At 43.8% G+C, this 27,295-nt stretch overlaps 1 protein-coding gene across 2 annotated transcripts in view; it reads left to right on the top strand.

Annotated features, from left to right (window-relative positions):
* Positions 1 to 4,929: 4,929 nt before the first annotated feature.
* LOC149466088 (uncharacterized) overlaps positions 4,930 to 27,295 on the top strand; it is a 31,892-nt gene continuing 9,526 nt past the window's right edge. Inside the window, exons 1-14 of one of the 2 annotated variants that reach the window (XM_089672746.1) lie at positions 4,930 to 5,037; positions 5,158 to 5,359; positions 5,457 to 5,876; positions 7,662 to 7,757; positions 8,603 to 8,722; positions 8,809 to 8,932; positions 9,620 to 9,711; positions 11,565 to 11,676; positions 11,806 to 11,897; positions 16,353 to 16,440; positions 16,670 to 16,759; positions 21,152 to 21,243; positions 24,169 to 24,277; positions 26,208 to 26,312. In XM_089672746.1, coding sequence (XP_089528872.1) covers positions 5,466 to 5,876; positions 7,662 to 7,757; positions 8,603 to 8,722; positions 8,809 to 8,932; positions 9,620 to 9,711; positions 11,565 to 11,676; positions 11,806 to 11,897; positions 16,353 to 16,440; positions 16,670 to 16,759; positions 21,152 to 21,243; positions 24,169 to 24,277; positions 26,208 to 26,312 — 1,531 coding nt within the window. In that variant the 5' untranslated portion in view covers positions 4,930 to 5,037; positions 5,158 to 5,359; positions 5,457 to 5,465. The remainder of the gene's footprint in view (positions 5,038 to 5,157; positions 5,360 to 5,456; positions 5,877 to 7,661; positions 7,758 to 8,602; positions 8,723 to 8,808; positions 8,933 to 9,619; positions 9,712 to 11,564; positions 11,677 to 11,805; positions 11,898 to 16,352; positions 16,441 to 16,669; positions 16,760 to 21,151; positions 21,244 to 24,168; positions 24,278 to 26,207; positions 26,313 to 27,295) is intronic. The other variant, XM_089672745.1, reaches the window with a different exon arrangement.

The raw sequence follows: 27,295 nt of genomic DNA, 5'->3' as shown, positions 1-27,295 counted from the left end.
CATCCTCCTGGTGATCTCCATGATCACTGTGTCCTACGGATACAGCTGATCACATGATGTGGTAAAAGGCCAATCACAGCAGCCTTTTACCATGTGATCAGCTGCGTCCAGTGACACAGCAGATTACCGGTAAATGCAGTTGCCGGTTATCGGCTGCACTTTCCTCACGCTGTCAGAGTAAGGAAAGTACTGCCGTTAACCTGCAATTGTCAGAGGATGGATCGGCACCGATCATCATGGCACTGATGATCAGTGCCACCCATCAGTCCCGCCTATCAATGCCCATCATTGTTGCATATCAGTGCTGCCTAACAGTGCCCATCATTGTTGCATATCAGTGCCGCCTATCAGTGCCCATCATTGCTGCATATCAGTGCCGCCTATCAGTGCCCACCATTGCATATCAGTGACACCTATCAGTGCCCATCATTGTTGCATATCAGTGCCCATCAGTGCTGCCTATCAGTGCCCATCATTGTTGCATATCAGTGTCGCCTATCATTGCCCATCATTGTTGCATATCATTGCCCATCAGTGCTGCCTATGAGTGCAGCCTCATCAACGCACATCAGTAAAGGAGAAAAATTACTTGTCTGCAAAATTTTATAATAGAAACAAAGAAAAACTTTTTTTTTTTTTTAATTTTTGCTTTTTTTTGTTTATAGTGCAAAAAATACAACACCCAGCAGCTAGTAAATACCACCAAAAGAAAGCACTATTTGTGTGAAAAATGTATAAAAATTTCATATGGGTACAATGTTGCATGACCGCGCAACTGTCACTCAAAGTGCGACAGAGCTCAAAATTGGCCTGGGCAGGAAGGGGGTATAAGTGCCCAGTAGGCAAGTGGTTAAAAAAAAAAAAAAAAAGTATTTTCTATGATCGGTAGCTTCATCTAGTGGCAATGCGGTATCTTATTCTTCCACTGTATTGTGTATGACTACATAACATTTGACCTGCAGAGAAAATGGCCAAATAACCTTTGATTTCCCCCGTAGAATAACATTGCTTTCAATGGGCTCAGTTCACGTCAACACAACAAGCTGGGTGAAAACAGGACATGCAACATGCAAAACAAAGTGCAGCGCAATACAAAATAAAAGAATTTGGCTCCTGCTGTAAAAAAAAAGAAAATTTCACAGCAATGCACTAAAGCATGTCAACGTACGTGATGTGAATTCAACCCAACACATGTGGTGTGATTCCAGCCTAAGGTGCATGCCCGAAGTATAAATGAAGCCTTGAAATGTTTACAGCAGACACAGGGATGGCCCATGTACTTATCAAGGTTTGTCTGTGCTGGTCCAGCCCCCTCCAGCCACTGGTTGGCCATCTGGGAACACCAGCATTGGAGCCATGTGAATATGTAGGATAGGTATACTCAGCCGCAACCAATGGCTTCCATATCTCGTAGAGTCGCAGCACTGCCTAACTCCTGGAATGACCATCTTTCCCTAGTATCCTCAGGGGTGGTCCTTCGGCTTCTGATTCGTTAGTCTAGATTATAATACTGCTGTGTGGCGCATGAGGTGGGCAGGGTAAAGCATCAAGGATGGACAAGGCGGGATGCTGGATTCACACAGGAATGGACTACACTGTCTGAAGTGGCCATACTTCCATTGAGTCTTCAGGGGTGGGTCTTCCATTTTCTGATTCGTTAGCCTCCTAAATATTACTGCAGCTAAGCATCAAGGATGGACATGGTGGGATTCTGTTTCTGTGTGGGAAGGGACCATAGTGCCTGGAATGTCCATCTTTCCCTAGTATCCTCAAGGGTGGTCCTCCGGCTTCTGATGCGTTAGTCTAGATTATAACACTGCAGTGTGGCGCATGAGGTGGGCAGGGTAAAGCATCAAGAATGGACAAGGCAGGATGCTGGATTCACACAGGAATGGACTACACTGTTTAAAGTGGTCATACTTCCCTTGTGTCTTCGGGGGTGGGTCTTCCATCTTCTGATTCGTTAGCCTCCTAAATATTACTGCAGCTAAGCATCAAGGATGGACAAGGTGGGATTCTGGCTCTTTGCGGGAAGGGACCATAGTGCCTGGAATGACCATCTTTCCCTAGTATCCTCAGGGGTGGTCCTCCGGCTTCTGATTCGTTAGCCTCCTAAATATTACTGCAGCTAAGCATCAAGGAAGGACAATGCGTGATTCTGGCTCTGTGTGGGAAGGGACCATAGTGCCTGGAATGACCATCTTTTCCTAGTATCCTCAGGGGTGATCCTCCCAGCTTCCAATTTGTTAGACTAGATCATGTTACTGCAGTGTTGGGCAGGGGGTGGGGGAATTTAAAGTAGAACTAAATCCTCCTATCTTTTACAGCCAAGGGAGCTGCCATCTTGACCTCTGGTATGTAGTTGCCACGGTGCAACATGTATCAGTTATGACGCCAGCCATTTAATGGCTTGACAATTCCATTAAGAGCACAAGCAACTGTGACAGTTTTCAATCACGGCATGCCTTCTTTTGGGAAACTGTTAAATTGATGAATTTCGTTCAGCTTTAAGCATCAAGAATGCACAAGGTGGTAATTCTGGATATGCACAGGAAGAGATTGCAGAGCTGGGAGTGACCGTCCTTTCCTAGTGTCCTCAAGGGTGGTCTTCTGATTTTTTTAGCCGAGATTGCGTTGCTGCAGTGTTGGGCAGGGGGTGGGGTAAGTTAATGATCAAGCATGGACAAGGTGGGATTCCAGCGGGCTTCTGGTTCGTTGGCCAAAATTGTGTTACTGCAGTATTGGGTAGGGGGTGGGTGAAGTTGAGCGTCAAGGATAGACAAATGGGATTCTGGTTTTGCACCGAAAGGGACTAGAGCGCCTGGAGTGATTATCTTTCCTAATGTCCTCAGGGGTGGTCTTTTGATTTGTTCATTTAGATTGTGTTAATGGAGTGTTGGGAAAGGGGGTGGGAAAAGTTAAGTGTCAAGAGTAGACAAGGTGGGATTCTGGCTCCACACAGGAGACCAGGGCATCTGAAGTATCTAGCCTTCTCTAGTGTCCTCGGGGGTGGTCTTCTGACTTCCTATTGGTTAGTCTAGATTGTGTTATTGTAGTTTTGGACAGGGGGTGGAGGAAATTGCGTGTCACGGATGGACAAGGTAGGATTCTGGTTATGCACTGAAAGGAACCACAGCATCTGGAGTGGGCCTCCTTCCCTAGTATCCTCTAGGGTGGTCTTCTGATCTGTTGGTCTAGATTGTGTTATTGCAGTGCTGGGTAGGGAGTAGGGGTAGTTAAATGTCACAGATAGACAAGGCAGGAATCTGGTTCTACACAGGAAGGGACCAGGGGTCCTGGTGTACCTATTCTTCTCTAGTATACTTGGGGGTGGTCTTATGACTTCCTATTGGTTTGCCTAGATTGTGTTACTGCAGTGTTGGGGGGGGGTTGGAAATTGCATGTCACGGATGGACAAGGTGGGATTCTGGTTCTGCACAGTAAAGGACCACAGTGCCTGGAGTGGGTCTCCTTCTCTAGTATCCTCAGACGTGGTCTTCTGATCCATTGGCCTGGATTGTGTTACTGCGGTATACGGATGGACAAAATGGGATTCTTGCTCCACATAGGAAGGCACCAGGGCACCTGGAGTACCTATCCTCTAGTGTCCTCGGGGGCGGTCTTCCTATTCATTAGCCTAGATTGTGTTCCTGCACTGTTGGGCAAGGGGTGAAGGAAGTTAAGCATCACACATGGGACAAGGTGGGATTCTGGCTCCGCACAGGAAAGGACTGGGACACCTGGAGTACCTATCCTTCTCTAGTGTCCTCGGGGGCGGTCTTCCATCTTCCTATTCGTTAGCCTAGATTGTGTTCCTGCACTATTGGGCAGGGGGTGGGGGAAGTTAAGTATCACAGATGGACAAGGCGGGATTCTGGCTCCGCACAGGAAGGGACCAGGACACTTGGAGTACCTGTCCTTTTCTAGTGTCCTCGGTGGCGGTCTTCCATCTTCCTATTCGTTAGCCCCTAGATTGTGTTCTGACTCTGTACAGAAAGCGTTCATGGCCCCTGGAGCACAGAGAGCCATCGTACCCCCAGACTACAGAACGTATCTTCATGGAAAGAGGATTTGAAATTCAGAGCTTCAACCAAGCTGTATCTATTGACTGGATATTGATCAGTCATGTAATTTTTTTTAATCGGTCACATGACCTTCGTCTCGGTCATCCTTGTTTTTTCTCCAGCGGATCAGAACTGGTGCCATCAGACTGCATTAAAGATCTCCACGAGATCCTCTGAAGTTTAAGCTTCCTGGGTACCTTTCACGACAACCACGCCTGCTGAGATTCACATTTTACCCCCTGGGCATGGACTGCTGTCCTGTGCAATGGGTCACTACGACGTCAGCTGCAAGGTTTGCATTGTCACCTACTTTTTGAGGGTGTCAGGTAGTTTCCAAAGCAACAGTTGTCTCTGTTTATAGAATTAAGAACCCCCCCAATAAAAAGCAATCTCCTTCATATTATTATCTGGTAACAGTCAGAAAATCCCGTTTTCCAGACCAATACACATCCCTGGCTCTCTGAACAGAACCTCATAACGGAAATAATCTTTGCAAAAAAAAAAAAAACCCTGCTAGCGGCCATTTTTGTTGTGGGCAACCGCTAACTATCCACCTATTACAAATAGAACGTAGAAAAAAAACGGATTGTCCTTTACGGTAAAGTTATGAATCCGCTTATGCTACACCCTTGCCGGTGTAAAATGCGGGTGGAAACGTAGAAACCCCCATCGCGAGCGCTTAGGGGCGCCATCTTTACTACTGTCAATGGCAGATTCTTTTTTCCGCCCAGGAACGGACTGAAGCGGTAAAGGTGAGGGGAAATGTTATCGAGGCATTGAGAACGCTTGTAGGATTGTAAAACTTCTTCTTTGGAGGCCACGTCCGGCTCTTACATTTGTCTTCGGATGCCCCAACAAGCATGGCCGCGAGACGCCACAGAGCGGAAGTACGCATGTGCGGTCTTGCTTAAGGAAATCTGCGCATGTGCACTGAGTTTCTAGACCGAACTAGCTGCAAAGTAGGGAATACTAGGTGATGTGTGTTTATTAATGATGTAATTGGTCCTCTTGGTGTTTTTTTTTACGTTGATAATCCTGCAGACACGTGATGGTTATTATTTACTCTTTATAATCAATTTTATTTTTCTTAAAGGACCCCTGAAAAATAGCCAGGCTGCCATTGCTGAGCTCCCTGAGAAGATTGGCTGCCCGGATATCGTGCTGATTTGGTGACCGATGCCCCTTGGAAGTCCTGACGCCACCCTGACTTCCCTTGCCGCATGCTTGTTCTGAGTAGGTGGCTCCAGCTTTTTTTTTTTTGTAAGCAGGCGGTCATTGAAAGTCACTCCACGTAGGTAAGCAGACAGTTTCGGTTTGCGCGGGAGGGGAAAACATGAAATAAAAAAAAAAGGAAAGTGGAAAGCTCCTTGTAAATGTCCTTTTTCTTGGTAGGGAGACGCCATGCTGCGCTGCGTGGTGACGGGGTGCCCCAGCAAGGCCAACCGGGCCACCTCTCGCCGGGGCGTCAGGTTGCACGCCTTCCCCCAAGACCTGGCCCAGATTGAGGCGTGGCTGCGGCTCACCAGGCAGAACTTCGGAGACCTCGACCGGCTGGCCCAGAAGATCTACTCGGACAGGGACGCGGCGGACGGTGTGCGTATGTGCTCTGCCCACTTCACCGAAGACTCTTACGTCACCGACTACCCTACAAAGCTGCTGAGGGTGGACGCCGTGCCCACCGTCTTTCCCAAACGAAGAGCTAAACCTCCATCCCAGGCCGCGAGCGATGAACTGGAGTTGGCGGAAAGCGATTGGCCGCTTCCAAACGAGATGCCCGAGTTGAACGCCACGCAGGAGCCTCTGGTCATAAAGGTGAGTGTGAAATTATTTCTTTTCATTTGGTTAACGTAGTTACGTTTTTTTTTTTCATAATACTGGGTTGCCGCACACCAGCTGCAAGTTATAATTGGACTTGTAGTGGGAGTGGCTACTCTAATTAGCAGGACGTGATGGTAGTCAGGAGAGAAATGGCTCGGAGTGGCAACACCAGTGTGAATGCTCCCTGCTGGTCCGAAAACACGGAGCAAGTTCTGATCAAGGTTGGCACCCTCCAGGGGTTGTAGGAGTCACACTTGAGTCGTCACGTTCCTCTGGTACTCTTCTGTCAGACCAGAGCGTGTAATCGGAGGATCCTCTTCCCCCTGCTTCTGTAATCTGAAGACTCCCTCTTTCACAGGAATGTGGGCATGGTCCAGTGTCATCTGTGTATCAGTAGATACTATAGACCAGACTTTCTCAACCTTTTTACCCCAGAGGAACCCTTGAAATAATTGTCAGGTCTCGGGGAACCTGTAATAAAATAAATTCATTGGGGGTCAGTGGGAGGAGTGTCCCTAACATCGGGGGTCGGTGGGAAGAGTGTCCCTCGCATCGGGGGTCGGTGGGAAGAGTGTCCCTCGCATCGGGGGTCGGTGGGAAGAGTGTCCCTCGCATCGGGGGTCGGTGGGAAGAGTGTCCCTCGCATCGGGGGTCGGTGGGAAGAGTGTCCCTCGCATCGGGGGTCGGTGGGAAGAGTGTCCCTCGCATCGGGGGTCGGTGGGAAGAGTGTCCCTCGCATCGGGGGTCGGTGGGAAGAGTGTCCCTCGCATCGGGGGTCGGTGGGAAGAGTGTCCCTCGCATCGGGGGTCGGTGGGAAGAGTGTCCCTCGCATCGGGGGTCGGTGGGAAGAGTGTCCCTCGCATCGGGGGCCGGTGGGAAGAGTGTCCCTCGCATCGGGGGCCGGTGGGAGGAGTGTCCCTCGCATCGGTGGGAGGAGCGTCCCTCGCATCGGTGGGAGGAGCGTCCCTCGCATCGGTGGGAGGAGCGTCCCTCGCATCGGTGGGAGGAGCGTCCCTCGCATCGGTGGAAAGAATGGCTCCTTACATTGGGGGTCGGTGGGAGGAATGCCCCCTTGCATCAGGGGTCAGTGGGAAGAATGCTCCACCCCTTACATTGTACTGATGAAGCCCTGCCCTCTTACACCAGCTAAGTGGGCAGGGCTTAGAGGTTGGCTCATGGAAGGATTTGGAGACCAGTGAAAGCCCCCACAGCCCTTGCTGACAACACTAGAGGCAGATCCTTCTGCATGGAACCTATAATGAAATATTTCAGTAGTTGCATTGAGCCCTCCATTGTCTGCAGAAGAAGGAATGTGCATAGAGATGATTAAATCCCCCTGCATATTAAAGTGATAGTTGTAGCTGAGGCTGATGGTGGTCTCCGGCCTTGTACAGACTCCTCTCCTGAAATTGCTTGTTCTGATTTTGCTACACACTGTAAGCTTCTCACAATGTGCATTAGAAGATGTACTGCATAGAGAAGCACAGAGACACAGTGATGACATGACTGGATCTAAAAAAATGTAAAAATGTCATTAGTATGTTGATTGGGGGGGGATGGGGTGTAGAGAAGGGACCATGGGAAGCAAAATCTAAGCAAATTAAACTTCAACTTTAAGATTCAGATAGGAAAGTGCTTACATCCCGGATTCAATTATGCTATGAAGACAGTAAAGGTGTCAGCTAAGCAGTGGCTGTTAATAAAGGAACTACAAGCTGTGATATACGCAGAATGTCATAGCTCTCCCCAACTAGCATGTGTCTTTTTTAATGTTTTCAGAATGGGGTGCCAGAGTCTGCTACCGAGAAGAGAAACCACACCAATGAGAGGATATTAGCTTTGGCCCTGGAGATCATCAGCCTGCTGACTGGAGAGGTGAGGAGGATTCTGGGAGATCACATGACATCACTCCTATCTATTACTAAAACACAGACCTGACCGGAGAGGTGAGGAGGATTCTGGGAGGTCACATGACATCCCTCTTATCTCTATTAGTAAAAAACACAGACCTGACCGGATAGGTGAGGAGGATTCGGGGAGGTCACATGATGTCACTCTTATCTCTAATAATAAAACACAAACCTGACCGGAGAGGTGAGGAGGATTGTGGGAGGTCACATGACAGCATTCTTATCCCTATTAATAAAACACGGACCTAACCGGAGAGGTGAGGATGATTCTGGGAGGTCACATGACATCACTCTCATCTCTGTTAATAAAACACAGACCTGACTGGAGAGGTGAGGAGGATTCTGGGAGGTCCTATCCCTTGTCTTTTCCTGCACTGCAAGGGTTAACTGCTCATTTGTGTCTAGATGGGTGGAAAAGCAGTTTTACTTACCCGATCCTTCACTTCCCTGGCATATGGCGCTTCCCCATTCTCGCGGTGGACTTTTACTCAGAATCCTCAAGTCCAGTGCAGAGCTATGGTCCCTGCATTGGTGCTGATGTCTAAGGATCTTCGATCGCCATAGCATAAGGGGGAGGAGCCTGTGGGGACTGGTTCAGCAGTGTGGAGGATCAGGTAAATATAACTGCTTTACTAAGTCCCCTAGGCATCAACAAACAGGTAACCTCTGTGGTGAGGGCGCACCCTGCTGTAAGGGAGGATTTTTAGGCTTCCTGGAGTTCAGCTTCATGAAATCATAGACCTGATTGTAGGGGTGAGCGGCATTCTGGGAAATGTTTCTGTGAGATATTTCTTGTGTCTTATGGAATAGAGTTATGGACGCATAAAAAAGCCTGGTCGTCCTCCACCTCACTCCCTGACCCCCGAGGCAAACATCAAGAAGAAGATCCTGCAAGTCACCCAGAAGATGATGGATCTGCTGACAGGAGAGGTGAGCGGTGTCGGGAATTCTGGGACATTCTCCAGTAACAGACAAGGGATGTGTCTGGATGGTGACTGTATCATTGTGTGTGTCAGGTTCCTATAAGGTATCAGGATGTCACTGTCTATTTCTCCATGGAGGAATGGGAGTATCTAGAAGGACACAAGGATCTCTACAAGGACGTCATGATGGAGGATCAGCCGCCCCTCACATCACCGGGTAAGAGGAGACTTTCATTTCTTGTAAAGGAGGAAAGAGTATTTAGGATCCACCTAGATCCTCCATCATCTGATTAGGGATGAGCTCATGTGAGTTCTGATCCTTTTCCAAACCAACGTAGCCAAGCCCATCAAGAAGCCGTTACCTATACTGATCCATGCATCTGTGGTTGGGGCATTCTCCTTCAAGTTGGGAAATGCCTCAGTCCTTTATGAGAAGCCCAGTACCAGTGACAACTTCCCAGTGGGCTCAATCAGGTGAGTTCTGATCCTTGTCCAAACCAACGTAGCCAAGCCCATCAAGAAGCCGTCACCTGTACTGGTCCAAGCATCTTTGGTTGGGGCATTCTCCTTCAAGTCAGGGGAATGCCTTAGGCATTTATTAGAAGCACAATACAGGTGACAGCTTCCCAATGGGCTCAGTCAGGTGAGTTCTGATCCTTGTCCAATCCAACGTAGCCAAGCTCATCAAGAAGCCGTCACCTGTACAGGTCCAAGCTTCTGTGGTTGGGGCATTCTTCTTCGAGTCTGGGAATGCCTCAGTCGTTTATGAGAAGCCCAATACAGGTGACAGCTTCCCAATGGGCTCAGTCAGGTGAGTTCAGACAAGGATCTGAACATGCTCATCCCTACCTCTGATATAAAGACATAGAAACAATGTATCAGTTAGTGTGTGTGTTTCCTACAGATGGATCCAGTAATGGGAACCCACCAGAGAGATGTCCTCTGTATTCCTGGGATTCCATACAGGAAGGTCACACCACCCCTCACCATCATCAGGTAGGTGGATCCAGTAATGGGAACCCACCAGAGAGATGTCCCTGTCCTCTGTATTCCCGGGATTCCCTACAGGAATATCAGGAGATCCCTCAGGAGGATCAGGTAGGTGGAGCAAAGTGTTGTAAGAATGTATACCTGGCCGCTCCCTGTAGAAGCAGGAAATCACTGTAGTAGCTCCATTGGTCTTCTCTGTCCTCTGGACCCCATACACAGCGGCTGCTCTGCTTCACAGTAACCACAATGGTGCACAGAATGCTTTGCATTTTCTCACTGAATACAAAGGGGGGGAAGATTTACTAAAGCTGGAGCACTCAGAATCCGGTGCAGCTGCGCATGATAGCCAATCGGCTTCTACCTTCAGCTTGATCAATTAAGCGTCCGCAATAAAACCTAGAAGCTGATTGGTTCCTTTGCAGAGTTCGTCAGATTTTGCAGCTTTGGTAAATCGCCCCCGAAGTGTGTTCTGATTGAATGAAATGGGGCAGTGACCTCAGGATCCCCAAATCAGCCAATCAGCAGGGCTTTTTGTTTCTCAGAAAATAGGTTCAGGAACTCCCTCCTTCTGAGCCACTTCTTGTCTATGCCCCCACCCCCGACCTTCGAGCAATCCTTTGGCTCCGCCCCTTACCAACCTCCTAGTACTGCTCCTAATAGAGAATACAGAGTCAAGTATCATTTTGTGGCGTTAAGTAAGTTGTATGGAATTTAATGATCACAAAAAAAGCAACCCCCCCCCCCCCCAGCAACAATGGACCCCCACAACAAAATAACACCCCACCAACAATAGACCCCCAGCAGCAACAACAGATCGCTCAGCAGCCAGCATCAATAGACTCTCCAGCAACAATAGACCCCTCCCTCAACAATTGGCCCCGAGCAATAATGGCCCCCCACAACAAAATACCATCCCAGCAGCAACAGCAGATCTCCCAGCAGCCAGCATCAATAGACTCTCCAGCAACATTAGAGCCCTCCCTCAACAATGGACCCCCACAACAAAATACCACCCCAGCAGCCATAGACCCCCAGCAGCAACAACAGTTTTCCCAGCAGCCAGCGTTAATAGACTCTCCAGCAGCCAGCAACAATAGAAAATTGACCCCCAGCAACAATGGCCCCCCACAACAAAATACCACCCCAGCAACAATATACCCCCAGCAGCAACAACAGATCTCCCAGTAGCCAGCATCAATAGACTCTCCAGCAACAATAGACACCTCCCTCAACAATTGCCCTCCAGCAACAATGAATCCCCACAACAAAATACCACCCCAGCAACAATAGACCCCTCCCTCAAAAAAGTGACCCCCAGGAACAATGGACCCCCACAACAAAATACCACCCCACCAACAATAGACCCCTCCCTCAAAAAAGTGACCCCCCCCAGCAACAATGGACCCCCACAACAAAATACCACCCCACCAACAATAGACCCCTCCCTCAAAAAGTGACCCCCAGCAACAATGGACCCCCACAACAAAATACCACCCCAGCAACAATAGACCCCAAGCAGCAACAACAGACTCTCCAGCAGCCAGCAACAATGGGCTACTCCCTCAACAGTAGATCCACACAAAAATAGATCCCCCAGCAGAACAGACCTTCCAGCACACCCCAGCACCCCTTTCCATTATATACATTCAGTTCCTGCGTTCCCCCGCCCTGCCAATCAGAGAACGCCTTTTATCTCTTGAGAACAATACAAGGTGTTCTCTGAATGGAACCCGTGCAGGTGACCTCCTGCGGTTACTATGCAGCAAGGGCGTTCTCTGTTTTACACCGGGATCTGCTAGACTTACATCGGTCCAAGCCAGACCTGGAATCCATCTTTAATTGTGAAATGTGTTCTCCAGGGTGACGGCCTGATTGCTGGTAAAGCTGAAGTGACCGAGGAAGCAGAGGAATCCTATGTGAAGGATGATGAGCTGTGCATGGAGGTGGAAATCCCTCCAGATATCGGCATGGGTGAGCAAATCCACACCGGCACCAGTCGCAGATTCTCTTGTTCCTAGGAGCTGCTTTGTTCTTCCATTCACCAATCCAATCATTTAGGAAGTGGGATCATTTTGCTGATGTTGGTGTATTTCCCTGCAGATGGATCCATCATCACCCCTCAGAGATGCTCCTTCCCTGTCTATCCTGAGGACTTCACAGAGGAACATCACCAGATCCCCCAGGATGATCAGGTAGATGGAGCCGAGCCGCTCATCGCACAATAATACATTTTAAAAAAATACCTGTCGACTGATTCTCCTCCACCCTCCAGCAGAACTACTAGCCTCCACCCTACAGCAGAACTACTAGCCTCCACCCTACAGCAGAACTACTAGCCTCCACCCTACAGCAGAACTACTAGCCTCCACCCTACAGCAGAACTACTAGCCTCCACCCTACAGTAGAACTACTAGCCTCCACCCTGCAGCAGAACTACTACAGGGCGGCACAGAATCATGTGTGTGTGTGTATACGTGATTTTGCATTCCCAGGTAGGGGTCACCCTACCCACGCTGCCCTACCCATATGGGATAAAAATATATTTGAAATATATTTAAAAATATTCTTCCCAAATATATTGACGTATATTTGAAATGCTACAATTTTGGCCGTATTCAATATATTTCAATATAAAATAAAAAGTGTGTGTGTGTGTATGTATGTGTGTGTGTGTATATGTGTGTGTGTGTGTATGTATATATATATATATATATATATGTGTGTGTGTGTGTATGTGTATATATATGTATATGTGTATATATATGTGTGTGTGTGTATATGTATATATATATATATGTACAGTTGCAAGAAAAAGTATGTGAACCCCTTGGGATTACGTGGAGTTTTGCATGAATTGGGCATAAAATGTGCTCTGAACGTCATCTAAGTCACAACAATAGAAGAACACAGTCTGCTGAACATAATACTACACAAACAAATGTTGCCATGGTTTAATTGCACATAACATGTAAACATTCACAGTGCAGGGAGGGAAAAGTATGTGAACGTTTGGACTTAATAACTGGTTGACCCTCCTTTGGCAGCAATAACCTCAACCAAACGTTTCCTGTAGTTGCAGATCAGACCTGCACAACGATCTGGAGTAATTTTGGACCACTCCTCTTCACAAAACTGTTTCAGTGTAGCAATATTCTTGGGATGTCTGGTGTGAATCGCTCTCTGAAATGCTGTGGCATGACCTTAAGAGAGCGATTCACACCAGACATCCCAAGAATATTGCTACACTGAAACAGTTTTGTGAAGAGGAGTGGTCCAAAATTACTCCAGATCGTCAACCAGTTATTAAGTCCAAAGGTTCACATACTTTTTCCTCCCTGCACTGTGAATGTTTACATGTTATGTGCAATTAAACCATGGCAACATTTAATGTTTGTGTAGTATTATGTTCAGCAGACTGTGTTCTTCTATTGTTGTGACTTAGATGACGTTCAGAGCACATTTTATGCCCAATTCATGCAAAACTCCACGTAATCCCAAGGGGTTCACATACGTGTGCGTGCGCGCGTGCATGTGTAGAGATGTATGTAGAGATGTATGTATTATGTTGAAATGTGTGGGTTTTTTTTTTATTACACAATATATGAAAATAAAAAACACACATTTCAACATAATAAATAAATATATATATATATATATATATATATATATATATATATATATATATATATATTATGTTGAAATGTGTTTTTTTTTTATTACACAATATATAAAAACAATTTTTAGAAATACATTTTAAATATACTGTATGTCTTAAAAATACAAATCTACATCTTTGGAATGCATTTACAAATATAAGAAAAAAGTAATTTTAACATATTTGTAAATGCATTCCAAAGATGTAGATTTGTATTTTTAGAAGACACACAGTATATTTAAAATGTATTTCTAAAAATTGTTTTTATATATTGTGTAATAAAAAAAAACACATTTCAACATAATATATACAGTTGCAAGAAAAAGTATGTGAACCCCTTGGGATTACGTGGAGTTTTGCATGAATTGGGCATAAAATGTGCTCTGAACGTCATCTAAGTCACAACAATAGAAGAACACAGTCTGCTGAACATAATACTACACAAACATTAGATGTTGCCATGGTTTAATTGCACATAACATGTAAACATTCACAGTGCAGGGAGGAAAAAGTATGTGAGGCCCTAGCTTAATGACTTCTCCCAGAGCTAATTGGAGCCAAGAATGAGCCAACCTTGACTCCAGTCAGTGTGATGATATTGGATGTGTTGCTGACAGCTGTCCTGCCCTTGAAAAACACACACCTGTTTTGGGTTTTACTGGTTTCAAGAAGCACTGTGTGATGTGAACCATGCCTCACAGAAAAGAGCTCTCAGAAGACCTACGATCAATTGTTGACTTGCATGAAGCTGAAAAGGGTTACAAAAGTATCTCCAAAAGCCTTGATGTTCATGTGTCCACGGTAAGACAGACTGTCTACAAATGGAGAAAGTTTAGCACTGTTGCTACTCTCCCTAGGCGTGGTCGTCCTGTAAAAATGACTGCAAGAGCACAGCGCAGAATGCTGCATGAGGTAAAGAAGAATCCCAGAGTGTCAGCTAAAGACCTACAGAAATCTCTGGCACATGCTAACATTTTTGTTGACACATCTACAATAAGGAAAACATTAAACAAGAATGGAGTACATGGGAGGACACCACGGAGGAAGCCATTGCTGTCCAAAAAGAATATTGCAGCACGTTTGAAGTTTGCAAAAGAGCACCTGGATGTTCCACAGCACTACTGGCAAAATATACTGTGGACAGATGAAACCAAGATTGAGTTGTTTGGGAAGAACACACAACACTATGTGTGGAGAAAAAAAGGCACAGCACACCAACATCAAAACCTCATCCCCACTGTAAAACGTGGCAGAGGGAGCATAATGTTTGGGGCTGCTTTGCTGCCTCAGGGCCTGGACGGATTGTTGTCATTGATGGGAAAATGAATTCCAGAGTTTATCAAGACATTTTGCAGGAAAACGTACGACCATCTGTCCGCCAACTGAAGCTCCGCAGAGGATGGGTGATGCAACAGGACAATGACCCAAAGCATACAAGTAATTCAACAAAATAATGGCTGCAACAGCACAGAATACGCCTTCTGGAGTGGCCCAGTCAGAGTCCTGACCTCAAGCCGATTGAAATGCTGTGGCATGACCTTAAGAGAGCGATTCACACCAGACATCCCAAGAATATTGCTACACTGAAACAGTTTTGTGAAGAGGAGTGGTCCAAAATTACTCCAGATTGTTGTGCAGGTCTGATCTGCGACTACAGGAAACGTTTGGTTGAGGTTATTGCTGCCAAAGGAGAGTCAACCAGTTATTAAGTCCAAAGGTTCACATACTTTTTCCTCCCTGCACTGTAAATGTTTACATGTTATGTGCAATTAAACCATGGCAACATCTAATGTTTGTGTAGTATTATGTTCAGCAGACTGTGTTCTTCTATTGTTGTGACTTAGATGACGTTCAGAGCACATTTTATGCCCAATTCATGCAAAACTCCACGTAATCCCAAGGGGTTCACATACTTTTTCTTGCAACTATATATATATATATATATATATATATATATATATATATATATATATATTATGTTGAAATGTGTGTTTTTTATTTTTATTTCTTTATTACACAATATATGAAAAAATTTTTTAGAAATACATTTTAAATACACTGCGTGTCTTTTAAAAATACAAATCTACATTTTTGGATTGCACTTACAAATATATGTTAAAATGACTTTTTTTTTTTTTTCTGTCACACTTTGAATAACAATTGCGCGGTCATGCAACACTGTACCCATATAAATTTTTTTACCATTTTTTTGAGACAGATAAAACTTTATTTTGGTGGTATTTATTCACTGCTGGGATTTTTATTTTTGTTTGCTATATAAATGAAAAAGTCCAGAAAATTTTTGAAAAGTATTTTTCCTATAAACTTTTGCAAATAAATAATTTTACTTCATAAATCTCGGCCAAAATTCTTTCAGTTATCTTTTTTGGTAAAAAAAAAAAAAATAACCCAATTTTATTTTTTTATATTCTTATTTGTTTTTTTTGTTTTTAACATTCTGTCACCCTAGCAGTACAGTGTCACCATAGTAACACTGTATTACTTGCGGGGGGTGATGAAGATTTTTGTTTTTGTTTTTTTTACACTGATTGCTTTTACACCCATAAAGGCTGTAAAAAGCAATAATTTCTCCTTCTCTCTGGCTGCATTCCTGCAGACATTGAGAACTACTGTGTGAGCTGTGATTGGTCACAGCTTGTCACATGGTACAAGGCTGTTGTGAATGGCCCTGTACAGTGTGATCTCTGTGATCATTCACAGATTTCACACGTAGTAAGCAATGATATCAGAAGTGACATCTTGCTTACTACTCTTCATGTGATCACTGATTGGCCAAACAGTGATCACATGATCATCCAGGGAGGAGGAGGAACTCTGTAGTCCTAACCCACCTTTTCTAGGATAATGAAGATTCTCCTCCCAAAAGGTTCAGTGTAGCAAGTGTTGTCACCCGGGGACAGGAAGTATGTAACTAAACAGGATCACCGGGAGAAAATAAAGCCTGAAACGCGTTGTCACTGTATTTGTTTAGGATGGAAATCTGATCACTAATGAAGCTGAAGAAGCAGAAGATCTGTATGTGATGGATGAGGATCGGTTGAAGGAGGAGATCGGCACAGGTGAGGAATAAACCGTCAATCCAGATCCTCCTCGTTCAGTCACTACAACCATCTCTTCTTCTCCCGTCTCCACTGTAATGGGGGGACAGTATGGGCCCAGTGGGTGGGGTCAGGAGCCATCAGCCTCTTAGACTCCGCCTCTCCTCCTCACATCATACCAGTCTCCTCCAACACATACTCTCTGGAGTCTCTCACTACAGGGGGCTTCACTCTCCTCTTTTTTTCACAGACCCCGGAGACACTCAGAGAAACGTTGGGGAGGAGGAAGAAGGACGTGCGAGGATTAAAGAGGAGGAAGTTCCTATAGAGATCACCCCAGGTGAGGAATAAGCACGAAATCCAGAGGAGATTTATCTTTTTTTTTTTTTTAGGACATTTTGCGTCTTTGTTCTTCTAGATTTAAAGGATACGTTCACCTTTTGGATCCGGGTACATGTCACCCGTGTATAGGGTGACACATGTAACCTGTTCCAGCTTCATCCCCCCCCCCGTGACCACAGGCAGAGGGATCTACACCCTGTTGTGTGGGGCTCTTCCCAAAACGAAATTTGTTCAGAGTTCTGTAAATGAGTGGAACTACAAGTACCATCGGCCACCGCAGCCAGCGGCTTGTAGTTCTTAACCCGTTGGCGCAGGTGCCTCCCGGCCCTTTAGGGGTTTCAGAAGCCGGGGCAGGGTTTTAAGGTCATGTGACCGCCGTGATTCGCCGTCACATGATCGGGAAAGGTCCCGATCGAAAGAGGAGATCGGGACCTTTCCGTGAGTACCGGATATCTGCGCTGGGGTGCTCGCAGAACATGTTTTTCTTAATTGCACACAAATGTGCAGCCGCTCGGCGTCAGGGCCCAGATGCCGGGAGGCCGCACATTTTGGGTGCGGCTGGCGCGAAGAGGTTAATGAAGTACAAGGGTGCTGGTAAGGGCTCTTGTAGTTTTGATTCCTCCTGCAATTCAGTAACTACCTGTACGAGGTACTGGCAAACAGCTGTACTGAGTGTCTGCAGGATCCTGGCATTGCACCCACGATTACAGGCTGCAGAGTAAAAAAAAAAAATAATAAATGCCCCCCCTTCTTTTTTTTTTTTTCCCTGCAGAAAAATATTTTTTTTAATAAATTTATATATTTTTTTTTTTTACACAGATCAAGCTTTTTTTGGTGTTGTTTTGATCATTACTGATTTTTATTTTTTATTAGAAGATGTGCATTAATTATTATTTCATTTTTTATTAGAAGATGTGCAGTAATTTATTGTTTTTTATTTTTTTATTGGAAGATGTGCATTAATTATTTTATTAGAAGATGTGCAGTAATTTTTATTTTTTAATAAAAGGTGAACTTATCCTTTTTATCATTTGAGCTCCGGTAGATTTTACCCCCTTCATGAGTGGGGCTTTTTTTTTTTTGCTGTTCAGCACTGCACTACTTTAACTGGAAATTGCTCGGACATACAACACTGAAAATTATGTAAATTTAATTTGGGTACACACATATCAAGCTTTTTTTTTTGGTGGTATTTGATCATCACTGGGCTTTTTATTACAAGATGTGCATTCATTATTATATTATTTTTTATTACAAGATGTGCATTCATTATTATTTAATTAAATTATTTTTTTAATAAAAGGTGAACCTATTCTTTTATCAATTGAGCTCCGGAAGATTTTACCCCCTTCATCACCAGGGCATTTTTTTTTTGCTGTTCAGCACTGTACTACTTTAACTGCAAATTGCTCGGTCATACAACACTGTACCCAAAGTAAATTTATTTAATTTTTCTTTTCACACAGATCAAGCTTTTTTTGGTGGTATTTGATCATCACTGGGCTTTTTATTACAAGATGTGCATTCATTATTATTTTTTTATTACAAGATGGCATTTAATTTTATTTTTTTTAGAAGATGTGCATTAATTTTATTTTTTAATAAAAGGTGAACTTATCCTTTTTATTACTTGAGCTCCAGTAGATTTTACCCCCAGGGCTTTTTTTTTTTTTGGCTGTTCAGCCCTGTACTACTTTAACTGGCAATTACTTGGTCAGCAACACTGTACCCAAATTAAATTCATAAAAAAAATTTTTTTCACACAGATCAAGCTTTTTTTGGTGGTGTTTGATCATCACTGGGCTTTTTATTACAAGATGTGCATTCATTTTATTTTTTATCAGAGAGGTGCATTCATTATTATATTATTTTTTAGTAAAAGGTGAACTTATCCTTTTTATAATTTGAGCTTCGGTAGATTTTACCCCGTTCATGACCGGGGCTTTTTTTTTGCTGTTCAGCATTGTACTACTTTAACTGGCAATTGCTCGGTCATACAACACTGTACCCAAATTAAATTTATATAATTTCTTTTTCACACAGCTCAAGCTTTTTTTGGTGGTATTTGATCATCACTGGGATTTTTATAACAAGATGTGCAGCATTATTTATTTTTTATTAGAAGATGTGCATTAATTTATTTTATTTATTTTTTAATAAAAGGTGAACTTATCCTTTTTATCATTTGAGCTCTGATAGATTTTACTACCTTCCTGACCAGTGCGGTTTTTTTTTCGCTGTTCAGCACTGTACTACTTTAACTGGCAATTGCTCGGTCATACAAACTGTACCCAAATTCGATTTATATACTTTTTTTTCACACAAATCAAGCTTTTTTTGGTGGTGTTTTGATCATCACTGGGCTTTTTATTTTTTATTATATAATTAAAAAAAATTTAAATTTTAGAAAAAAAAATCAAAACTATTCTCTACTTTCTGTTAAAAATCATATCCATTAAAAAAAAATCTGATTTCTTCATAAATTTAGGGTGATATATTCTGCTACATGTCTTTGGTTGGTTAAAGAAAAAATATCCCTAGCAAAAATAGAACAAATCCTTCTGCACATAGGCGAGATAAATCGGGGTGAAAAGCTTGATGTGCCAGTATCCCCACTCCAGGGAAATGTAAGGCCTTGCTGTCCTCTATGACCGAGGGAGTCCAGCAAAACTTCTAAATATTAAAAGAATGAGGGCGCACCTGCCTAGTGCATTATCCTCGGGTGGGATGGGGGGGGATATTACTGGTATTAAAAGCTAAAAACATACTTGCAAACGTATGATATCAGGCATGTAAAGCCACCACCCCGGGGCACAGTGATTTGTAAAGACCCAACAGAGACCAACGCCAGGAAAGTGCCGCCTGGGATCCAAAAGCGGCTTAGGCATTTCGAGGGAACTCCCTCTTCATCAGAGCCACAATAACAGATTAAAAAAAAAAACAAACAAACCAATAAGTGTATATTAAAAAAATCTAATAATAATAATAAAAAAGTAAACATAAAAAATATATAAATACATTTAAAAAATAGTGTGTATGTGTGTGTGTGTGTGTGTATATATATATATATATATATATATATATATATATATATATATATATATATATATATATATAAATATTTCACACACACAGTAAGAGATTATAAAAAAAAATCCCAATAAGTGTATAATAGATAAAATTAAAATAATAATAAAAAATATATAAGTGTGTGTGTGGTAAAACAACAAGATGAGTGAGCGCTAAAGCCAAATGGTAAAATTGAAATAAAACCAGCAGCTGAACACCAAAAGGCACCATATAAAACCTTCAAAATAATCAAATAAAGCAGGGTGCAGCGCTAAAATAGTCTGTTAAATCTCACTATGTTCAAATACTCTCATGTATGGTATAAATTGCAATACAATAAAAATCACATAAAATAGGTGACAAAGTGCAGATAAAAGTGTCACTAAATAGTGACTGGTAATGTGAATAGGTGTTACACTAAAACAAATACAGTCCATAGTGTAAGTGCAAAGGGGATCCCAGATGATCTTCAGAAATCCAGTGGCTGGATCCATGGATGAGGTGATATAGTATGTAATGATTGCGCACTCACCAGATACGCAATCAAAATGCGCATTTAAAGTTGGTAACCACAGGACATCAAGGATCCTATATGGGTCTGGTCAGATACCACTCTGCTTGGTAGTGCTGCCACACTTGGAAAGAACTGCTCTGTGGATGTGGATGGCTCCCAAAGGAGCTCAAAAAACAGAGGAGGCCAAATAGTGTAGTATCCTTAGGATAAGGAGTGTATATTCCAAGTAAATATACAATAAAGAGAAGTACTGACCATATGTATATGTAAGATGGCCGCCGGGGCCCTCGTTGCACCAGTCGGCGTGACGTCACAGAGCTGTAGCCCCTCCCTAACGCATTTCGTGCGATGGCACGTAGTCATAGGGGGTATATATATGTGTGTGTGTGTGTGTGTGTGTGTGTGTACACAGTGGGGCAAAAAAGTATTTAGTCAGCCACCAATTGTGCAAGTTCTCCCACTTAAAAAGATGAGAGAGACCTGTAATTGGCATCATAGGTAGACCTCAACTATGAGAGACAAAATGAGAAAAAAAATGTGTGTGTGTGTGTGTGTGTGTGTGTATATATATTTTACACACACAATAAGAGATTAAAAAAATCCCAATAAGTGTATATTAAATAAAATTAAAATAAAGTAATAATAAAAAAATATATAAATTCATTTAAAAAAAATAATTATATATAATTTTTTTTTTCTTAAACGTCTTAAAGGGCCTTGAGGGGGTTAAAATCGCACATGTTTAAGAAAATCCCTAATTATGATGATGTGATCAGTGGTGCGCTTTTTTGTTTTTTTCTTCTACAGAGGGATCCAGAAACACTCAAGAGGGATGTCCCCGTCTTCTGTATTCCCAGGATTCCACACAGGAGCATCATGAGATCCATCCAGGTGATCAGGTAGATTTCCCATGTTTACTGTTGTACAATATAATTGAATATATTCTGGTAGATGGTGGAAGGCAGAAGCGCACAATCTCCTCAGGCGTAGGAGAAGCACGCAATCTCCTCGGGCGTAGGAGAAGCACGCAATCTCCTCCTGAGCCCGGACAACATAAACCACGTTCAAGCTGTCTATTGCCTAGCCGCAAATGTGAAGTCACCGGTCACACTGCTGCGATTATAAAAATTTCAGTGCGATTTCTGAACACTTTATTGCTACTTGTGAAGATTGTCAACGATTTCTTGCAATTTGCAGTGCGATTTTAAATTTTTATTTATTTGAATATACACTTATTAGGATTTGTTTTATTATTTATTTTAATATACACTTATTGGGATTTTTATTGTTATTTATTTTAATATACACTTATTGGGATTTTTTTTTCTTTTTTTTGTGTGTCCAGTGTGATTCTAATGTGAATTTGATGCAAATACAGTTGCAAGAAAAAGTATGTGATCCCCTTGTGATCCCCATGTAAACAGTGCAGGGAGGAAAAAGTATGTGAGGCCCTAGCTTAATGACTTCTCCCAGAGCTAATTGGAGCCAGGAGTGAGCCAACCTTGACTCCAATCAGTGTGATGATATTGGATGTGTTGCTGACAGCTGTCCTGCCCTTAAAAAACACACGCCTGTTTTGGGTTTACTGGTTTCAAGAAGCACTGTCTGATGTGAACCATGCCTCGCAGAAAAGAGCTCTCAGAAGACCTACGATCAAGAATTGTTGACTTGCATGAAGCTGGAAAGGGTTACAAAAGTATCTCCAAAAGCCTTGATGTTCATGTGTCCACGGTAAGACAGACTGTCTACAAATGGAGAAAGTTTAGCACTGTTGCTACTCTCCCTAGGTGTTGTCGTCCTGTAAAAATGACTGCAAGAGCACAGCGCAGAATGCTGCATGAGGTAAAGAAGAATCCCAAAGTGTCAGCTAAAGACCTACAGAAATCTCTGGCACATGCTAACATTTTTGTTGACACATCTACAATAAGGAAAACATTAAACAAGAATGGAGTACATGGGAGGATACCACAGAGGAAGCCATTGCTGTCCAAAAAGAATATTGCAGCACATTTGAAGTTTGCAAAAGAGCACCTGGATGTTCCACAGCACTACTGGCAAAATATACTGTGGACAGATGAAACCAAGATTGAGTTGTTTGGGAAGAACACACAACACTATGTGTGGAGAAAAAAAAGGCACAGCACACCAACATCAAAACCTCATCCCCACTGTAAAACATGGTGGAGGGAGCATCATGGTTTGGGGCTGCTTTGCTGCCTCAGGGCCTGGACGGATTGTTGTCATTGATGGGAAAATGAATTTCAGAGTTTATCAAGACATTTTGCAGGAAAACGTACGACCATCTGTCCGCCAACTGAAGCTCCGCAGAGGATGGGTGATGCCACAGGACAATGACCCAAAGCATACAAGTAATTCAACAAAACAATGGCTGCAACAGCACAGAATACGCCTTCTGGAGTGGCCCGGTCAGAGTCCTGACCTCAACCCTATTGAAATGCTGTGGCATGACCTTAAGAGAGCGATTCACACGAGACATCCCAAGAATATTGCTACACTGAAACAGTTTTGTGAAGAGGAGTGGTCCAAAATTACTCCAGATCGTTGTGCAGGTCTGATCTGCAACTACAGGAAACATTTGGTTGAGGTTATTGCTGCCAAAGGAGGGTCAACCAGTTAAGTCCAAAGGTTCACATACTTTTTCCTCCCTGCACTGTGAATGTTTACATGTTATGTGCAATTAAACCATGGCAACATCTAATATTTGTGTAGTATTATGTTCAGCAGACTGTGTTCTTCTATTGTGATTTAGATGACGTTCCGAGCACATTTTATGGCCAATTCATGCAAAACTCCACGTAATCCCAAGGGGTTCACATACTTTTTCTTGCAACTGTATGTGAGGGGATTTCTATTATATTCTATGTATGTGGAATTGCAAAAAAAAAAAAAAACAAACTGCAGAAAAAGTCATGCAAGAACTACTTTAGAAATCGCGCTGCAGTAATTGCAGATGTTAAGACACCGACATTCACAGTCATTAGATGTGATTTAAATTCCCAAACCAGGCACTTAGTGTAGATTAGGGACCCCAGTTTAAAGTAATTCTAAAAGCATAATTTAAGAAAAAGAAAAAAAAAACAAACCTGTCTATATTTATTTACCTGCTGTGTAATGGTTTTGCACAGAGCAGCCCAGATCATCTTCTTTTCGGGTCCCCCACAGGCTCTCCTGGCTCCTCTCTTCTGTCGGGTGCCCCCACAGCAAGTGGCTTGCTATGGGGGCACCCGCTGCTCCGTGTGCCCATTCACACACAGAGCCGCAGCTCAGCTCTGCCCCTTCTCTCTCTTCTCATTGACTCACTTGCTGTGATTGACAATGGCTCCCGCTGCTGTCTTAGCCAATGAGAAGAGAGAGTCCCCGGATAGCTGAGACTCCAGTGCAGATCGCTGGATCGGGAGGGGGCTTGGGTAAGTATTGAGGGGGCTGGGGGAGGGGGGGATGCTGCACACAGAAGGTTTTTTTACCTTCATGCATAGAAATCGTAAGACTTTACAAGCACTTTAAGGGAGAGTGCCTACACTGCATTGTTCTTGGGTTCAGCTATGCTTAGTAAAATATTCATATTATTATTTTTTTTCTTTCTTTCTTTCTTTGTTTCTTTTTCTTTTTTTCTTTCTTTCTTTCTTTTTCTTTTTTTCTTCCTTTCTTTCTTTCTTTTTCTTTTTTTTTCTTTCTTTCTTTCTTTTTTTCTTTTTCTCTTTTTTTTCTTTTTTTCTTTCTTTCTTTCTTTCTTTCTTGCTTTCTTTCTTTCTTTCTTTTTTGCTTTCTTTCTTTCTTGCTTTCTTTTTGTCGTATTTCTGTAGAATCAAAAACTGATCACTATTAAAGTTGAAGGAGATGAAGAAGATCAATATGGGGTGATGTGTGATGAACCATGCAAGGAGCAGGAAATCCATCCAGCGATCAGCACAGGTGAGTAGTAATAACTAAGGTTCGGTTCACACAGCTGCGGTACAAATTACCGGATTTTTCGCTCCATAAGACGCACTTTTTTCCCCCCAAAAAAGGGGGGAAAATGTCAGTGCGTCTTATGGAGCGAATATGAAGCGGCCGGTCTGGTATTTCAACCGCCGCTGTGTCAGAATACCGGACCGGCCGCTCAGCTCTGCAGTGGGACCTTACCTGTTCCTCTATCCAAGCGGCGTGCTGTCTTCCCGGCTTCTGTACTGTGGGCGCTCGGCTTGACAGCCGGGTGCCAAGTGCGCATGCGCGAGAAGCGGTGCGCTTTTGTGAATAGTAAGGCGGCACCTGGGACACATGACAGGTCCCAGAAGCCGCCGGACCAATCACAAAGCGCAGCGCTTCTCGCTCATGCGCACTGGGCACCCGGCTGTCAAGCCGAGCGCCCACAGTACAGAAGCCGGGAAGACAGCGCGCCACTGGATAGAGGAACAGGTAAGGTCCCGCTGCAGAGCAGACACTAACCAAAGAACAACTCTGCGGCAGTAAGAGTGGGTACCTGTCAAATTCAGGTACCCGCTCCCCCCCCCCCCTCCTCCCCAAAGGTCAGCAGTCATCTCCTGTACTGTCCACAGTCTCTGGTCATCTCCTGTACTGTCCGCAGTCTCTGGTCATCTCCTGTACTTTGTCCGCAGTCTCTGGTCATCCCTGTACTATGTCCGCAGTCTCTGGTCATCTCCTGTACTGTCCGCAGTCTCTGGTCATTTCCTGTACTATGTCTGCAGTCCATTGGTTCAGAATATTTTTTTTCCTGTTTTCTGCCTCCAAAACCTAGGTGCTTCTTATGGTCAGGTGCGTCTTATGGAGCGAAAAATACGGTACATTCGTTTTCTTTTAATGCGAGAGCCGGACACTTTTACCCCCTTCCTGCCCAGGCCAATTTTCAGCTTTCACACTTTGAATGACAATTGCGCGGTCATGCAACACTGTACCCATATGAACTTGTTTAGCATTTTTTATTTTTATTTTGGTGGTATTTATTCACCGCTGGAATTTTTTTTTTTTTTGCTATATAAATGAAAGTCCAAGAAATTTAAAAAAAAAGTATTTTTCTTTTAACATTTTGCAAATAAATAATCTTTCTTCATAAATCGTGACCAAAATGTATTCAGTTATCTTTTTAGTAAAAAAAAAAATAACCCAAATTAGTTTATAACCAAAAATTATTATAATTTTTCACACTATTCTTTTTTTTTTTTTTATATATATATTTTTTTTTAACATACTGTCACCCTAGCAGTACAGTGTCACCATAGTGTCACTGTACTACTTGTGGGGGGTGATCAACTTTTTTTTTTTTTTTTGTACACCGATTGCTTTTACACTCATAAAGGCTGTAAAAGAAATCATTTCTCCTTCTCTCTGGCTGCATTCCTGCAGCCATTGAGAAATACTGTGAGAGCTGTGATTGGTCACAGCTTGTCACATGGTACAAGGCTGTTGTGAATAGCTCTGTACCATGTGACCTCTGTGATCATTCATAGATTTCACAAGTAGTAAGCAATGATGTCAGAAGTGACATCTTGTTTACTACTGTTCATGTGATCACTGATTGGCCAATCGGTGATCACATGATCGGGACCTCACACAGAGGTCCCGACCAGCGATCTGTGTCCTCCGGGCACTGGATCGCGGTGCCGTGTGATCCCAGGGAGCATGCACAGCTTGAAAATGCAGGCACCGTTTATGAACAGCCACCCGCCCCTGGACTGCCACCTTCTAGCCGTTTATGTACATGGGCCGGATGGGAAGGGGTTAATTAATTTATTTTTTTGGGTTTGTCCAGTGTGATTCTAATGTGAATTTGAGACCAGTCTCCCCCCACACACACTCTCTGGGGTCTCACAGTACGGGGGTGCTTCACTTTCATCTTCCTTCACAGACCCCGGAGACACAAAAGAGACTCAGACAAACATCAAAGCTGAGGAGGAGGAAGAAGGACATGCGAGGATTAAAGAGGAGGAAGTTCCTATAGAGATCAGCACAGGTGAGGAATAAACACTAAATCCATAGAAGAGTCCCAGATCCTCTTTGTTCAGTCACTACAACAATCTCTTCTTCTCCCCCCTTCTCTGTAATGGGGGGGCAGTATGTGCCCAGTGGGAGGAGTCAGGAGCCATCAGCCTCTAATAGGCTAGCTGTACATGCACAGATTTCTCAGCCTTCAGGCTGAACGAGAGGAATCTAATTAGAATTTCCACAGATGCACTGATTCCCTCATCCACACATTCAAGGTGGATGGGGGAATCCTTCCTGCTGCACTATTGTATTCTGACGGGGGGCAGTTCTGCTATCAGAATACACAGATCAGTGCTGCAGCCATTGGCTACAGCTGCTGATCGAGCGTTTTTTTTTTTTTTTCTTCCCAACAGCTCTGTTCAGAATCTATAAATTGTCTTCTGTTGAGCCGTGGTGGCCATACATACACTATTTTGCCGGAAGTATTGGTCAGCCGGCCTTTCCACACAAATGACCTTTAATGGCCTCCCAGTCTTAGTCCGTAGGGTTCAATATTGAGTTGGCCTCACCCTTTCCACGCACATGACCTGTGTTGGCCTCCCAGTCTTAGTCCGTAGGGTTCAATATTGAGTTGGCCCCGCCCTTTGCAGCTATAACAGCTTCAACTCTTCTGGGAAGGCCATCCACAAGGTTTAGGAGGGTGTCTATGGGAAGGTTGGACCATTCTTCCAGAAGCACATTTGTCAGGTCAGGCACTGATGTCGGGGAAGGAGGCCTGGCTCACAGTCTCCGCTCTAATTCATCCCAAAGGTATTCTATGGGGTTGAGGTCAGGACGCTTTGTGCACTGGTGCGCAGTCATGTTGGAACAGGAAGAGGCCATTCCCAAACTCTTCCCACAAAGTTGGGAGCATGAAATTGTCCAAAATGTCATTTTGAGAGTTCCCTTCACTGGAACTAGGGGGCCAAGCCCAACCCCTGAGGGACAACCCCCCACCATAATTCCCCCTCC

Source organism: Staurois parvus, unplaced genomic scaffold (genome assembly GCF_062004578.1).
Source record: "Staurois parvus isolate SC_StPar_1 unplaced genomic scaffold, SC_StPar_1.0 ptg000132l, whole genome shotgun sequence".
In the NCBI taxonomy this organism is placed as follows: Eukaryota; Metazoa; Chordata; class Amphibia; order Anura; family Ranidae; genus Staurois; species Staurois parvus.
The sequence above is the reverse complement of the archived record's forward strand: the minus strand, read 5'-3'. Positions and strand labels throughout refer to the sequence as shown.